General features: G+C 38.7%; 1 protein-coding gene across 10 annotated transcripts in view; it reads right to left on the bottom strand.

Annotated features, from left to right (window-relative positions):
• TP63 (tumor protein p63) overlaps positions 1-18,106 on the bottom strand; it is a 245,886-nt gene that overhangs the window by 8,825 nt on the left and 218,955 nt on the right. For 5 of the 10 annotated variants that reach the window (XM_081536846.1, XM_081536855.1, XM_081536864.1 and 2 more), the window contains 3 exons: positions 16,865-16,947; positions 14,276-14,412; positions 1,243-1,400 (listed from right to left, as the gene is read on the bottom strand). In XM_081536846.1, coding sequence (XP_081392972.1) covers positions 1,243-1,400; positions 14,276-14,412; positions 16,865-16,947 — 378 coding nt within the window. Of the gene's footprint in view, positions 1-1,242; positions 1,401-6,688; positions 8,127-14,275; positions 14,413-16,864; positions 16,948-18,106 lie in introns of those variants that run through there. The other 5 variants (XM_081536910.1, XM_081536925.1, XM_081536889.1 and 2 more) reach the window with 1 other exon arrangement.

The following is an 18,106-nucleotide window of genomic DNA, read 5'->3' as shown; positions in this document are numbered from 1 at the left end:
TAGTCTTAGGATGTATTTGTCACTAGTGAGAGAGTGGTTTGGCTCTAATGTCCACATTGCCATACCAAGGAACCAAACCTCATATACCTCTGATGTCAATACAGTCTGAACAGGTGCTATCAGAACCAGAGAGAGTCACAATCTGAGCCTACCTGCCTGGATGGGAGCAGAGTTTGGAGGAGAATGGGTACATGTATATGTGTAGCTGAATCCCTTTGCTGTATACCTAAAACTCACAGCACTATTAATCAGCTATACTCCAATACAAAATAAAAAGTTTAAAAAAAAAAGAAAACTCAGTCTCTTCAAGGCAACAGTGAAATGTAGATTTGAAGGATTGATCAAAAACATGAGGATTTCTAGGATAAGACTGAGGCACTGCTTTATGAGGGTGATTACAGGATACATGGATGTATTTAGGCTTTGTAACCCTTCTGTATTTTTACCATCTCACTGCGTGTTTGCTATCCTTTTTTTTTTCTTTCAAGTTTGGATATCCACTCTGCTAGATTAAGTTCTAGTGGACAAGCTAATTATATTTACAGCAAAGCTATGTACCGATCATCATCCATTTCCAGGCTCAATTCACATATTTTCTCTTATAGTTATACTTAGTTAATATGAGGAACCTGTGTGTGAGTAAATAAAAGGGAGGCTCCTTTCCCTATGTCGATTCTTTAATAACTGTGTATGGGATGAAGGGGACGAGTTGAGAAGACCAAATGGGTGGAGTCACAGACTGATAAACTGTTAAGTGTGCAGAGTGGTAATTTTATGAATGGAAAACTGAGCATTAGAGCAGAGAGGTGACTTGTCCAGAGTTACACAGCTAATACTGCAATGGAGTCCAGACTACAATCTGTTTCTCTAGATTTTAAGTCCACCACACTATGCTGCTTCCAACAAGTTGGCCAGGTTTCCTACCGACAATCTCAAAGATTGTAGAAAGTGGGTCCCCATCCAGGTTGGCAGGAAGCAGACTGTTCTTTCCACAGATATCCTTATCCCTACTAAAGGAAGAGCCTTCTCCATCTCTAACAATGTGTTTTGCAATGAGTCACAGACCTTAAAAGTGAGACAACTTTGCCCAAGAGAAATTTAAGCCACTCAGCTTCGATCTGTCCTGTCTCTCTGTGCCTCCCATACAGCTTCAGAGCAGGCCTTCCCCGATTCCAGAGCAGAGTCTTCCCCTACACTAGCCCTGCTGGTCCTCCAGCTGCAGCTCAAGGGAGATGCTCTTACTGTTGGCTCCCATGCCATCAGGAATGGTGGTGGGGGTGAGGGCGTTGCGCTGCTGAGGGTTGATAAGCTGGCTCACAGAAGGCAGCTTGTTCATGCTGTTCATTTTGTTCAGAGGTGGGGAGCTGTTACCGTAGGAAGACTGAGACTGCATCGAGGTCCTGGGAACACAAACACGGGAAGGATGGTAAGCACAGGATGCTGAGGAGTGGGGACTGGTCATTTCCAACAGGTCTCAAATTAAAACACGGCTCTAACTATACAAGTGTAAAAATATTCCTCCAGAGCAATGATAGGAACTTACTTGTGTTTCCATCTGAGAACCTCTCCTGCCTTGGCAGGGATCACAAGGCTATCATCATCGTATCGATATCATCATATCGTATGTTTCTTATGTGACTACAGGACAGAGATGAGTATCTTCCTAAAGCATCTCCTTTGTGAGAGGGGAAATTATTGCATCTTCTTTTCCCCCTTTTGTTTTCTCCATCCCTCTCAATGTGCAAATTGAAAAGGGAAAAGAACTGAGTGAAGACCCAAAGACTTATGAAAGACATGGAGATGGTGAGCTAAAATTGTGGCTGAGATGTTTCACCTGTAGCTGGAGCTTGGCCATTTGGGATATGCAGAAAGTAACCATAAAGCCAATCAAACAGGGCATTTGGCAGCCATCATGCAGAGGCTTCAACACAGAAACATGCTTTCTCAGCTTAGCTGTTCCTGGGCCATGAGGGAGCCCATCAGAATACCAACAGCCTCTCTACACAGAGGGAATCTGAGAATTCAAACAACTGTTCTGTTAAGGTTCCACAAGTCTCTGGGGCATGTGTGTGTGTGTATGTCTGTGTGAGTGTGTGAGCGTGTGTGTGTGTGTATGTGTGTGCACATGCTTAGTTGTGTTCACCTCTTTATGACCCCATAAACTGTAGCCTGCCAGGTTCCTCTGTCCACAGAATTTTTCAGGCAAGAATACTGGAGTGGGTTGCCATTTCCTACTCCAGGGGATCTTCCCCACTGAGAGATCAAATCTGTGTCTCTTACAAAGGGAAGAAGAAGCACAGTTTTCCATTCAGCATTACTTTGATTTGGAAACTAACTAGAACTGGTTTGTCCTACTATGTATCATGGCTTCCCTGGTGGCGCAGTGGTAAAGAATCTGCCTGCAATGCAGGAGACGCAGAAGACAGGGGTTCAATCTCTGGGTCAGGAAGATCCCCTGGAGGCAGGCATGGCAACCCACTCTAGTATTCTTGCTGGGAAAATCCCATGGACAGAGGAGCCTGGTAGGTTATGGTCCATGGTGTCACAAAGAGTCAGACAGGACTGCAGCGACTGAGAATGTGCATAGCACTATGTATTATGTTATATACGATATTGCCTATTCAGCAGCCATTCCTGACTTTCAATATAGAACTAGTGGTTTCTACCAGAATTAGGGGATATGGAGTCAGAAATTTAAGACTTGAGTCTTCCTTCAGCATACATTAGAAAGATGTGCAAGCCAGTAAACATCCCTCACCAGAAAACTAAAATGTATGTGAACTAAATATATATATATATATATTTACTGCATGAAGTATATGCTATACATGGGGAAACTCACAAGAAATTATCTCATCTTTGAGAAGCTCATAGAATAGAGGAATATGGTGATTATAAGCCAACCAACCTTGTAGAGCTATGGTGATAACAACAAGATAAGATGAGGAAGAATTGAACACACTATCAGACATTTACAGTGAGTAATCTGTGCCCATAAAATGAAGATTGGGCTGAGCATGTAAAAGGGGAAAGCCTCCCCATGATACTTTTCAAATAAGATGTATTATTTTGTTCCTATTTGTCTACTCCCTGTTGGAGCCATACAAACATGTATAGCCAAGTTTTGTTTGTGTGTGTATCAGATTTAGAAGGCTCTGTACATGAATCCAAGTTCCAAACAAGCACGGTATAATAATGTCTGAAAAAAATAACAAGTGGCTCTAACACCTGAGTGCTACAGTAATGCTAGGCTTGGACTTCAAAGCTGCCACCCTGCATCCTCCATAATTACACAAAGCACAGAAGCCTCCAATCCATATCACTGAACAGCCTTGGCTAGAGGAATTCAAATAATAGGCTATATTTGCATAAATGAACACACCAATTAATGTGCAATTGACAATTCAGCTGTATTTTACAATCGCTGCCTTAAAGTAGGAGGGTACTGATTTCTCACTTTAGCCCTCCTCAAGAAGACAAGTTTAGATCCTTGTTGTATAAACAGGTGTTTATATAATAAACTCTCCAAATTTTAAGATTCTTCAGGTTACCAAGCTCTCCTTTATCCATTTTCTGAATGAGTCTCACATGGACATGGGATGGCAGGGTAGCAATGGGCAGAAATGATAATGCCTGTTGCACAGATGGATAAATATAAGACTCTAAGAAAAAATGGGCCCAAGTCACACATGGCTCTAAATGATGAGCTGAGAGGGCTCTTCTCTTAGTCCAAAGCATTTCCTTTCATTCTGTGGCACCTTCCCAGAAGTAAGACAGTACAATAAGTTACATAATCAAGAAGTAGGTGAAGTAGTAAGAGAAACATAGGAGGCTGAGATAAAGCATGGAACAAAGGATATAGTAAAGAGAGTCCTAGCTCTCCCCAGGTCCACTCCACCCCTGTGTAGAAGCCTTGCATGAGTCAACACGTTTGAATATACCGAGGAACATTTGTTAAGTCCATATTGAAGTGCAAGAAAGCTCAGGGCAGGGTGACCCAGAGAAACTTCACTAGGTGCTTCTTCCTTTATCTTTACCCACCACAAAGTAACAAAGATGCCAGGTTGCCCAGACTCCAGAGCCAGACTGGTCCTCTGTAACCTAAAGAAATGTCTACTTATCCCTGCTACCCTCTCCAATCAGTCACATGTACAGCAAGAACTAATGGAAACGTTGCTTGAAGCATTAATGTCCACCACTAGGAAAGTGAAAGTGTATTTAAAAGCTCTGAATTTTCCCTGGACCCTTAATTATATTGAATGCCTTCTTCCACATCCTATTACAATTCCCTGCTCCTGTTCCCTTTGCGGTCTTTATTTTTCTATCATTTTATTTTATCAGTTCATTTTAAGCCACCTAAACTATTTTTGAGGAAGGTAGGTCACAAATCATAGATGCATAAAGAAAGAACATGAATTTTGGAGCCAATCAAAACATCTGGGTTGGTATTTTAGATCTGACACAAATCAGCTAAGGAATTTGGGGTTTATACAAGTCTCTCCAGTCTCATTTTCTTAATCTGTAAAACAGGTATTACACTCACTCCAGAAGACTTGCTATAGAGATTAAATCAGATTATGTAAGAGTCCTGGATATTGTCCTGTAAATTGTAGGTGCTCAAGAGACATTGCTGCCTTTTGCTCTTCCCCTCCAGCTCCAAATGTTTAATACTTTAGTGTGTAGTCAAGGGGATAAGAGGTGTCAGTTTAAGAATTAATAGGAAGAAGTCTCAAGGACTCTTAGCTGGACAAATCCAGAAATTAGGGTGAAGAGATGAATAAGAATAAGAGAGTCTGAAAAGTTCAGACACTTTGAATGCATCTCCTTTAATGCTGAAGTGAGTGTTAAAGCTACAAGAAGAAAGGTTGTGGTCATCTGTTTATTATAAGCTTGTATGTCTGATGTAGAAAATATTCTGAACATCTCTATGTGCTCTGGAAAAGGGAGCAAAGCTGAAAAAAATCATGACCAATATAAAGGCCTTGAAGAACATTTTTTTTTTCCTTTCCAAATATAATGTCACAATGTTTGAGCAGACAATCCTAAATATTGCTGGGGCATATGAAGAGATGGAAAAAGTGTTCAGAGACAACATAACCTCTGCCATTATGGTTTCTGTCCCCACTCAAAAAAGAAAATGTGCACACACACACACTAAATGGAAAAAGTAAGAATATAGATTTCCCCAGAAAAATAACAAGGTGTAAGCCTCAGGTCATTTTCTCTAGAGGCACTTTAGATTTTTTTCATGAAACCAACATACAAAAATTAGAAAAGGTATGTTGCATGTATTTCTAGTTTTGATTAGAAGTCCTGGTAAAATCAAGTTCTAGTTCTTAACTCTGATAACGTAGGTTTCTGTGTACATTTCTAGGAATAAAATCCCGTATCTTAGACCCACAAGAGAGCTTTAGGATCATCCAGGATTGAAATCGGGTTTCCAGATTCTGAGTCTAGCAAGTATCTATGTGGCAGAGAGTTAAGATTCTTGAGAATACACAAATTCAAAGTCTTCACCACTTTGCTGGAGATGCCTAGAATGCCACCAAAGGATTCCTTCTATGTCCTTCCATCTTCCATTGCTAAAGAAAGGATAACTCTCTCGTGGAATTCAGCAATGTATCAAGGTGAAGCTCTCTTACCAAACCATTGCTGGAGTGCAGTCTCGGATCCTGAAAACACCACAGATATGAGAGGGGTCAAAAAAAAAAAAAAAAAAAGAGGGGGGGAGACAAAAAGGAATGGTTCTTCTTGGAAATTCTGCAATACAGATGGTACTGCAATACAGTACCATCACTCATGTAACTTTCTCCCTATCTGGGGAATTTTGCTTCTAAAGACAAAAGACAGTGTTTCTTCTCCAGCCAGATCAACTGTAATTATAAAATATCAGTTCACATATATGCATGTATATAAACATCACTACAAACACATTAAAAACTTCCATAAAAATAGAGTGAATTTCAGAACAAAAAGTCTGAAAGAAAGTACAAATATTAAAAAACTAAACATATTTACTCACCCTTTAAGGAATTTGTGAATTCCTTAAAAGGAAAGTGAAACCTGTGCCAATGTAACAAGATAATCTGATTTCACTATTCTACTTTTATCTCAAACATAAACAAGTTTTTTCTTAAGTGCTTTTCTAAGTGACTATACTATTTTTATTTAGAAAAATTGTTTTTGAAGTTTTAAAAAAGAGTTACTCAAAGATCAGAAAATGTAATTTTTTTTAAAGCATTGGACAACAGGTTCCACTACAGATTTCTGGATATTTTCTATGGCCTTTGTCACAGAAGCCAAAATATTTAATAAATTGGAATTTGATTTAAATTTCTTCTAAAGAACTTGGCAGTTGAAGATATAACTTGAGACTTGCTCAGAGATGTAAACAAATGATACTATAAGGGTCTAGCTCTTTATGATGAAATTTAACTTGCACAGGGCTAAAACATATTTTGAAGTTAGTGTTGCCATTGAAATTTATTTTTAGGATTGATGACCTTGATACAGAGTATCTTAAATGAAACCAGCAACTACTGACAATAGTGTAGACAGAACCAAAATGACCCACTCTGCTTGCTCTTTCGACTTACACATGGTACTTCAAGCCCTTAAATGAAAATATCCTAGCATTTAAGAGATTTTTTTAAAAAAGCAAAAGAGACAGAAAAGAAAAACTGCAAGATAAACCAAGATGCAAAAGTTTATTGAAATTAAAATCACACATCCATAAAGCAACAGCCTCAATAACAAAAAATCATTGCTGTGGTGACACAGAATAAAGAGCTGGTGACCTGGTGTGGGGAGAAGATTTTTTTAAGTCTTTATATTATTATTTTTAAATATAATTTTAAAATGGAAATAAACAGATCCTCTAAACTCACTGAACCAAAAAAAAGAAAAATCATCAACTCTTAATATTTGGGCCAGGAGGGTTGACTTTAACATGTGTTTACTTGGACATCACTTAGACAAAACCTAAGTGTCCTAGACAAGACAGTTTGAACAATGTTAGTGATATGGGTGAGTTTAGGGTCAGACTGAGGGACAGGAACTCCAGAGATGTTAATCATAGATTTGGTGTTAGGAGTTTGAACTCCACTTTGAGCATTGAAGAATGATACATGACTGCCTGGAAGAATATCACCAAGGTAGTTTTACCCTCCTCTTAAAATGACAAAAAAGGTCTACTTTCCTTGGGGTCCAAACACCAATTCGGAGGGGTAGGTCTTCAGGGTTTCCAGGAGCAAGGGCGACAGACTATCACATCAGATGCTGACATGGGGTGTTAGCGGCAGGGTCTGACACAGCATTAATGAACTTTCTACTACATATGAGGGGAGGATACTGATGATGTTAAGTTCTCAAAAAGAAGAAAAGAATCATCCCCTACAGTGGCTACTTGTGGTAGTTATCACCTCTCTGCCCAGCAGTACATTTGACACCTTAGCTTGTTACTATTTGCAGTATCATTGCATGACCAGCATTAAAAAGGCCTGACTGAGTCTCTCAGCCACCCACAGATAATAACAACTTTTTTTCTCCTTTTCTTAAAAAGACATCTAAGTTTGAGACCTGCTCAAAAGCTTCTTCATGAGTTTCAGAAACAACAGAAGGTAACAGTAAAGGTAACAATAAACATCATAATGCCCCTCGTCCCAACCTGAGCTCCTCCCTCCCGAGAAACAACACAAAAGCTCACAGACAAACACAGGGGTTCCTGACAGACCCATACTAGATCTAAGGATACAGAATCTGCAGAAAATGTCCTTTCTTGTACAGTTTTGAGTCCCTTCAGAGATTTTCTCACTAATGGCTGTGTGCCTTTGAGCAGTTGGGTCTCTGAGCCAAAGTGTCTTCAAGACCTGGTTACGAGGGCTGGACACACACATACATGCGCACACGTACACACACACACACGCTCTCTCACACACACACTCTCACACACACTCTCAAACACACACAGAAACACAATAAACACACACGCTCAAAATACAGAGATGGGGCTCTATGGGTACACTGATCGATTTGGGGGACTGGAATGTCTAAAGAAGGCGTCAGATTGTCTTGGGGTTTCTCTCCGCGGCTCCACAAGCTCATTCCTGAAGCAGGCTGAAAGGAGACTGCAGAGAGGAACCAGAGAAAAGAAAAGATGAAGGCTTAGGACTTCACATATTCAAATCCATTGAATGCAGAAACACATCCTTCTACCTTCATGATCATAGCACAGTCAGAACAGAATGTCTGCAAGGCTATTTTTATCCCTTTCTCTTTACCTTCCTTTAAAATCACTCAGAGATGACATATCAAGATTTTGAAGAAGAAAGGAGAAAAGGCAGTGGTAGTTATCCAGAACCATGAGAATCACTTGTGGAAATTTTTCTTAAAAAAGGCATTTTTTTTCCAGATTCTTTCTGAGACCAGGCTGGAACCCAAGCATATATATAGTTTTTAAGAAGTTCCACAAGTGATTCAGTTGAGGACTACTGCGACAAGGTAGGTCATGATGCTTAGTACAGCATTTGGCATACTGGACACAATTAATTGCAAAAAGGAATGCAGAGACAAGAAGTAACTTCAATCTTTTGTAAAATGTCATCTCCCCAATTATGATGCCTCATTACTGTTCCTGTCTGGCCTAACTGTGAAGTATGAAGAAATATGATCTTATCGGTCTGGGGGCTGCATCATCCTGCCTTTGTAAAGAACTATTAATGAGCATTTTGTATGTGCCCAGATTGCAATGGATAAGTATCTTAATCCTTTCAGTCACAAACTTGGCCTAGAAATGCACATATCAAACTCATGAAAGCAACTTTTGCATAATGAAGAAATCAATTATGCTCAAGGATGCCAGGAACAAATCCTTTTATTTTGCTAAAGGTTGTGCAACCTCACAAGCTGTTAGGGAATTGCTGCCCTGATGGCTTTTGAGTCACATTTGGTTATTCCTTGCAAAGGAACAAAGCCATTTTCCCTTGGTCAGGACTGAGATTTAGTAAATTGTCTCACCAGCAAGAACTGGGATCATCTTAAAGAAGATTCCAGAATACAACTTCTTAATAGTAGGGAAGTAATTTATTACCAACTAAAGAACAATGGCTTTGACTTCTCGTGTGGATACTACATCTTGGGGCTTGTCTTGGACAACGGGTTGAATAAGATAACATGCAGAAATCATCTTTCACTTACAATAAAAGTGTCTGGACCAGAGGGGTACACACTGAGACCTAAAACTGAGACAAGTTCTGCAGTGAGACATAAGCACTTAGAAAAGTGACTTAATCAATGTGAATTTAATTAATCTGAAGCTATTTTTCATCACTACCAACTCAGAGCTAGTAACTCTCTGTCCTGACAACTTCCCAACATCTCTGTGAAGTTCAAAACTAACTGGGTAAACTAAATGCTTGTGCACTGCCATGACCTGTGAGGTTGAACCACATGTTAACCTTTTCAAAAAAATCTATGAAACTAGCAATTTCAATCAAACAATCTGGAAATGTGGAAGATGGAAGATTTCTAAGTTAAAGTTAGAAATACGGTATTAATCATATCTCTCAGTGAGAAAGACTTCTGTCTTCTGCTTTCTCCCACAGTGATAATTCTGAAAATATTACTTGCTTCTCTCACAGATACATGAATTTGAAGCAAAATGATCAACATTCTTGAGAAAACCATAGCTAGATAAGCCTAAAGAGATAGGGCTTTACAATGAAACCACAAAGGTAAATAGTAATCACTTGAAAAGGGAGTAAGTGCTTACTTTGGTTTTACTAGGCTTCCCTTTTGGCTCAGCTGCTAAAGAATCCACCTGCAATGCGGGAGACCTGGGTTTGATCCCTGGGTTGGGAAGATCCCCTGGAGAAGGGAAAGGCTACCCACTCTAGTATTCTGGCCTGGAGAATTCCATGGACTGTATGGTCCATGGGTCGATGGATCACAAAGAGTCGGACACAACTGAGCAACTTTCACTTGGTTTTATTTTTATAACTTTCTTAACTAATGAAGCAGACCAAATCATTGTAAGGAGCTATATCCTTCAGATCTGATTCTGATCTCAGCTTTGCTATGAACTAGCTATGAACTCACAGGGATAGTTAACTGAGCCTCAATTTTCCCGGCTATGGTACAAAGAGGCTAGAACTAAGGCCTTGAAGCTCCTGTTCTGCTCTGATATTCTATGACCTATCTGACCAGTAAGCTGCTATCAGAAAGTGATCTGATCATATAGGAGAAGGAGACATTAAGAGCTCCTCAGAATGTACATATTTGTATTAAAATTAAAGTAAAAATCCATCCTGTAGAAACTCAAAAATAATTCTCCAGTGTTAGGCTAAGTAAAATTTTAACAAAGTAATGCTGGCTTCAGATCAGGATGAAAGCCAAGAAGGAGAGTAAATTACAGAAGGAAAAAATAATGAAAAAGAGATAGTATCGCTCTAAAGTACACAAGTCAAAAGAATTGCTAAGAAGGTCTCAAGTGGCTTCTGAAAAACTATCTTAAGAGTTAATGTCCCTTGAAAATATGACGGTAAGGAGTCTAGCGGCAAGAATGGATTCAACTTGTCCTCTTACTAGATTTTGGATTCTATGAACATAACTCCTTTATGTTTATTCCAATCAACTAAAATAAAATTTCTTTATACGTTGTATAAAAGCTACTTATAACAATTAGAGCCACAAAAATTCAGTGAAGATTTATCCTCCAGAAAGCCTATGATCATGAAGGTAATTGTGAAGGAATTTTTGAAAAAGGAAAACCATGCACAAATGAAAAGCAAACAGAGAGAAAACACATACTGGAACACTAACAGAAGCAATTAAAACTGAAAATATTTCATTACTACCTTGTACAAAATGTATTCCCTTCTGACTGATTTCCCCTCCACTATAAAGAAAAGCATAAAATTGATTCCTCACCAGCATAATATTGGTACTAAATTTTTGCAAGGAATTCACAGGCTATCATAGGCATTTTCTAAGTTGATGTATTATTTTCAAATGATTGCCAGGGAATTAGCTTTCTATTTTTGCTTGTCTAGTTATTCGTGCTTTTTCTTAGAGATCTGCATAAAATAAAAGAGCTGAAAAAAACTCAGCTGAAGAATACAGCAACTGGAGAATTTATATAGATGTATATCAAACAATGGAGGGAAATCCAGGTATATATAATGTAACAGAGATATAATTAGACCAAATGTCTATATTTTACAAAGATTTCATTTTTCAGTCTGTTATATTTCCATGCACAAGTTATCACAGCTAAAGTTAGCTCTTATACACTGTGGAAACAAGCAGTCAAAAACATGCAATGGTACATACAAACGGACACCACAGGGAACTACAGGGCTACTAATCGCTCACTATTCATCTGTGACCACTCATGCAAAAAAGTGAAAATATATCTCTAAAATCTTTTGAGCTTCTTAAAATAACAATTTTAAGACATAGTTTCTTCTTTGATGAAATAGATGGTTTGATGAAATATGAATTATAACAAAATAATTTCCCTTTAGAGCCATGTCAGCCAGTTAGGCTAGAGAAGTTATAAGCTCTGAATAACTCATCATCTAGAGACATAGGACTATGTATCCTCATGGATCCCATGTAAATGAACAAATGCACATGCCCTCAACTGACTGAAGCAGATTGTCTTGGCTCGTAAAATCTCTAAAACTATGACACAAACCTATTCTTTCTATTGTATGATGTAGACAAACTGTTTAAAATTGTCCTATAAACTTGTACCATGCTGAAAATAAACTTGCAGAGGCTATGTAAGATTCAAATAGTGTTCTGGTAAGTCACCACCATACTGTAAACTATGGGAGGGCAGGAAACACATCTGTCTCGTCTCTGTTTCTAATGCTTTCACATAGCAGATCCTCAGTAAAAAGCTTGTTACATGTGTCATGTCAACTATTCCAGTCTTGGCTGATGAGGAACCATACTGTGTATCCAGATGGGCATGTCTAACTTCTTCAGCCAGAAGAAAGAGAAGAGAGGCCTCTGATAAAGGCCGCTATTGTTTTGTTCTGAAATGTCACCTTAAAAGACTTCTTAAAATCTTTCAGTACCTCTCTACTTTAGGATATACAGATTAGCTTCCAAATACCGTTATTAAAAAATATGAACCTCAAGAAGTCATGAAGGATCCACTCTTTTATCTAGAAAGAGGACTGGAAAACTATAGTGAATAGGCCAAATCTGGTCCATAAACTAAGAATGTTTTTTACATTTTTACAAGGTGGAAAAAATTCAAAAGAAAAATGTTTCATGACAAATGAAAATTATATGAAATTCAAATTTCAGGGTCCATAAAAAAAAACTTTATTTTAACAGCTACTCTCATTTGTCTATATATTTTCTGTGGTTGCTTCTGTGCTTCTGAACAGGGGAGCTGCAAGAGACCATATATATGGACCAGAAAGCCTAAGATATTTGCTATTGGTGCTTTACAGAAAAAAAAAAAAAAAATGTTTGCCAAACTGTAGTAGGAGGTCAGAAGCTATAAACCACACTATTTAAAATTGACAGAACTTTTCTCTTTAACTGAAAAGAAGACAGGAAATCATGGAGCAACTAGTTTGGCATTGAGTAACTCTTCTGACATTATTTTAGCTAAGTCAAACATTTCCAGGGTGAACTGAAAACCATCTGGGAGTCTGTCTTAATAGAATGATGTAAGTATCTTCGAGAAGGCATCTATCCCCTATGGGTCTGTAAAGGATGTTATAGGTCTGTTTCTTTGATCCTTGTACGAGTTTATAAGAACTAAATCAGTTTTGCACTTAAGTATACTAATATGTATTTCTATCTGATATCCTAAATATTATATAAGGATTGACAATGGGAATTCTGTATCCTTCAATTCTAATTCTCCTCTGGAGTACTCTGTATCCCCAAGGAAGCTCCTGATTCAACTTTCCAGTCAGCCTTACTATAAAACCTTATAATTATGATTTGCAAATCTTCTGTGCTAGAAGTGAATGGCGAGATCCCTTCCAGGCAAAAAAAAAAAAAAAAAAAAAGGTCTTAAATGGTCAAAGAGCCTGAAGTCCTTTAAAGAGAGAGTATGCTTCTTTTTTGTTCTTCTGCTGACCACTCCATACCCCATAGTCAGTAGGTATGGGCTCAGAGAACACCTCCTGAGTATCAGAGATGCAGTCTAACCTCCTCAACTGCATTTATTTTGATTTAAAAAAGAAAAACAATACCTTTTTATTACACTTTTCATAGGTATTTCTCTAGAGTAGTTAATAATAAATGAGAAAAGATTCATTATTTATTGTTCATTTGTGTTCCTAATGTAAAAGACAATCTTTGTCATAGGCAAGATAGTTTTGGCTTCATTTCTTTTTGCCTGAAGTGTAAAATGTCTACATTTTACATTGATCTACGGAGACTCTGGCGATACTTTCGGTATAGACACAATAGTTTTCCACCTCACAAGTGATTATTCTTAACCACAGAAGGGTAAGTATAAATCAGAGTTCTGATTCACCAGTTTCCCTTCCTTTCATAAGAGCTAGTCTGTTCTGGTTAGTTATAAAAATACTCCATCATCAAAGATCCAGGAATCAAGGTAAAACGAGCATATAGATAGGTTCTAAAATTCTAAAATGGTTGCAAAATCTGGCCTCACTGCTGTAAACATGTATTGCTGAAAGACCTAGAATGAGGATGTTAAAATATCAGCAATGTGGCTCTATTTTGCCCTGATGCATCCAGATTTTCCCTAATGACCAGGCACCAGGACTCTGAATCCTCAACAGAGCACTCAAAGAAGTCACTCATAGTGAAACCTACATGCTGTCCCTAGTCTATGATGATTTTCCCAAAAGTGGATTGTGTGCATCCCAGGCAAGGGACAAGATAAGATATTGGGATGAGGAAAAACTATGTGAATTTAAATAGACACATTATTACTAGAATAGAGGGTGTATTCAAAATTCTACTCTTGATAGATGTGTATGGATCAGGGGCATACAGAAGAAAACTAATTCTATTAGTGTGAGTCTTTTTTCAGAATTCACTTGAAATGGTCTCAATTCAAAATATAGGTGTAACTTGTCAAAGGGAAGGTTATAAGAAACATAGAAGATTGTTGAAGCAGAAAAAGAAGTGACCAAACCAGCTCATGTGAACCTACCAAGTTCTGCTGTCTCACAACCTCACCTTTTACATCACCCAACAACCATCCTGTGGCCGATCTGAATACACAGTCATCTTAATCACATCTGCTAAAATGACACAGGGATACACTCACTGTTTCTGAAGTAAATGCTGGTGCTGCTGTTGTTGCTGCTGCCTGTAGGTTTCAATCGTGTGCTGAGGAAGGTACTGCATGAGTTCCAGGGATTCTTTGATCTTCAGCAGCATTTCGTAAGTCTCACGGCCCCTTACCTACATAAAAGAGCAGAAGGAAAGAGACAAAAAATGAAGAACTGTAGAACTATCAGAAGTACAGTCAATCCTCTTTATTTGTGGATTCTGCTTGGACTAATTCACCTATTTGCTAACATCCATTTATAACACAAAAATCAACACTTCACAGACAGGGGCATAATGATGAAAAGTTGAGTGGCCTAATGTGAATGTTCCCAACTGAGGGTGAAGAAGGTGGTGCTCCAACTTCTTGTTTCAACTCTTATACTGGAAATAAGTGTCCTTCTCATAGCCAATTTAGGGCCAAATTTTTTACCTTTTCTGTACTTTTTGGAGGTGAATTTTTTGGTTTAAAAAGTTCCCAAAGGCAGCTTCAGTGTTCTCTAGTGCTCCTAAAATGCAAATACACTGTAATGTGCCTTATGGAGAAAATGTATGTTAGATAAGCTTAGTCCAGCCATGAGATGTACTGGTATGGACTGTGTATTCAATGTTAATGAATCAATGTGCATGCGAGCAGGCATGCTCAGTCGTGTCCAACTCTTTGCAACCCCATAAACTGTGGCCCACTAGGCTCCTCTGTCTACGGGATTTTCCCAGCAAGAATACTGGCATGGGTTGCCATTTCCTCCTTCAGTAATGAATCAGCAGCATATATTAAATTAGAAACACACATGAAACAAGGTAATGCATTGATCAGTTGCTAAAAATGTGACCAGAAGCTCACAGGAATCTAATCCTATATTTCTCGTAGGAGCAATGATTCAGTATTTGATCGTACAGTGTCCACAGTGACTTTATAAAGCATTACTACCACAGATAACTAGAATTAACTGTAATTATAGCTGGAAAGACACAAGTTTTCAGCAGGGGTAAAATGTGCTTCCCTCTTTAAGGGAGTCTCTTAAAAACTTTAAGAAGTCTGAGCAGAACCAGGACTAGAGAAAGGCGAGTGGAGAACAAAGAGCACTTGCCTGACCCTGAGAGTGAGTGCCTGTTACTCTGTGCACCCTGGCACGTTGCCTGTCCCCTCCCTGACAGAATTCAGAAATGGAAAGATTTTCTCTACCTTTTGTTGGGTTAATTCCTACTTATCCCAGCTCTGGGATCATATTCTTTGAGAAGCTTTTCCTGACCTCGACCTTTTAGGCCAAGTCTTCCATCCTTCCTGTGAGCTCCCACAGTGTCACCCCTAATTTTATTGAAGTGTTGATTTCATTATTATATCTCTTTGTCTCCTCACTAGAAGACAAGGTCTTGGAAGGTAAGAATTGTACCTTAATGATCTCTAATGGTCAGAGTCTAGCATTTCTGCCATTTAGCAAACACCAACTAAATTCATGCTAAATGAAGAGTTCTTTTTTTTCTTCTTCACACATTTCAGTCTGGCTAATTCTTCACTAAAAATAAGATGTAACTATTTATAGGGTATTTCCGACATTAGTACAAACTGAAATTTCATTAAAGAAACAGCTCTTCAAAGTGGTTTCTGTCTCATCAGCTGAAGACACATTAGAGCTTTCAGAATATCTAGTATAGCAGGAAAATGTTTAACTCAAGAGTTCACATACCAGTTTCCATATGTGGCCTGAGAAACAAGACATTGAGAATCTCAGATAACTCACTGTCTGACTGTTCTGCCAGCAAGCAGTCTAATTCCCTGACCTGACTGACCTCTAGGGCCTCAAGAAGGAAGGGCTAGTGAGCATGGCACAACCAAACCTGTGGCTTAATTTCAATCCCAGCCAAATCTCCTGGCCCAGCTTGTCTGTATCTCAAGTCAGTGTAGATGACATCAAGAGCTATACTGGTTACCAAAACTTTGCTGCCACTCTAGATGGCAAAGACCTAAGGTGATAAGAACTAAATGAACTGCAACTATAATCTAGAAAAGGGCGCCTTGGTGACCTTGAGAGTGCTTATATTCCTTGTAGAAATGAACAATGCTCCTACACAATATTAGGGCCAAATCTCTGGCCATTCCCATATAGTTGAGGATTCTGCCTAGCCTGGCTTTTTTTTTTTTTTTTTCTTCTTTATAGCATTCCCTAAAAGAAATCACAGGCAATACTCTATAAATAGTTTATCAACTTTGTGAATGCCTTCTGACAAAATTTTAGTCCTAAATTGGTATGACCAGGCTGTCTAGGATCATCTTATCACTCTTCAGTAATGAAGGACAAATTAATTTTAAAGATTTGCATAAGAAGAACTCTATTAGTAGTGTAGCTCTGACTGGGTGAGTAGTAAGAGGAAGAGCCCACATTATTAATCTGTTCCAGAACTTTAGAGGGGATGAATAATTTCCTAATTTCACAATAAAAAAAAGTAGGTTTTCTGTTTTATCTCACTTGCCTCTATCACCCTCTTCACATTCTCATTCACAGATAATCAAAAGATGACCACAGAGTAAAAGCTCATTCAAAGAAGGTGAAAATGAAGCAGTCAAGAATACCCAAGGGAGACTCACTGGTAGGTATAACAGCTCATCATCCGGGGACCTCCGTTTCTTGATGGATGTCATCTGGATGCCGTGCGTGTTCTGGCGGAAAGCTGGCGGAGGGAAAGTGCAAGTTTCACCTGGGAGCATTTCTGAAGCGATAACACACCGACTAAACAGACAGCAGCACCACTGACACTGATGAGATTAGAACTTCCAGTTCTAAGCAGCCATTCAATCAGTGATGATTACTTTTATATTAGGTGTAAACTGAACAATAATGAGAGTGGGGGCGGGGTGAGGCAAAACAGAGAAAGAAAAATGGAAGGCGGTTTGCAGGGAGGCTGGGAAATGGCCTCTGGCTTAAGCAGTGGTGCAGGAATCCCTGTGTTTTCCTGGAGTGTGTCTGTGAACAGCTGCTCAGCACAGGAAGATAAATTGGAATTGTGTTTCATTTTTCAGATCATTTATCTTCCAAGGAGGTAAATGCAGGCTGTAGGAATTGTCTTGTCTGTGCATTCAACGGTGTGAGTGCCCCCCTCCCACGGTAGTAGGAAGATCACATAGCCTCTGACAAGCAGTCTCTGGGACCTCAGTTTTCTCTTTGGTAAAATCAGGGAATTAATTTTATATATCCCTAAAGGTTTCCAAAATTTAGAAACTATACCCAGGAACCAGAATCGAGAGATGACTCTCCTACTAGAGTTCAGATAATTGTTCTTACTGAAAGTTATTGATTGGTAGGTAGCTGAGGTGCTCAGGGAAACATATGGAGCTAGGCCAACAGACAGACGAGAATTAGGGTGGAGATAGAATTATTGATAGTACATATACTATTGATAATATATATATAAACTAAGTACTATATATACAATTGTTTGAGGAATAATCAGGGAGAAAAAAACTGGAAAAGCAAATCACACTGAACAGCCCAAAGATGATAAAGGTTAGTTGTTATAACAAGTTGTTCTGCAAAATTCAATACCATTTTTATTTCTTCTGCATACTAATCAGTAATAAGATGAAAACCTTTTTCACGATATAATTCACAGTGTGATATATTTTTAAATACTTGCTATAGTGATAGCAGGCTTATGCAAGCCATCTTCTAGAATTAAATCTCACGCTTTAGTAGCTTGGGTGGGTCAATGGTTTTCAAACTCTGTGACCTGAAGAATGAGACCTCTGGGGGTGAGTACCTGACATGCAAGGGTGGTGTGAGTGAAGCATGAAACCATAGCCCACTCCTGACTCCCACCCCTTCAACTAGAA

The sequence above is a fragment of the Giraffa tippelskirchi genome, chromosome 2 (genome assembly GCF_054371585.1).
Source record: "Giraffa tippelskirchi isolate mGirTip1 chromosome 2, T2T-mGirTip1v1.2.pri, whole genome shotgun sequence".
Taxonomy (NCBI): Eukaryota; Metazoa; Chordata; class Mammalia; order Artiodactyla; family Giraffidae; genus Giraffa; species Giraffa tippelskirchi.
The sequence above is the reverse complement of the archived record's forward strand: the minus strand, read 5'-3'. Positions and strand labels throughout refer to the sequence as shown.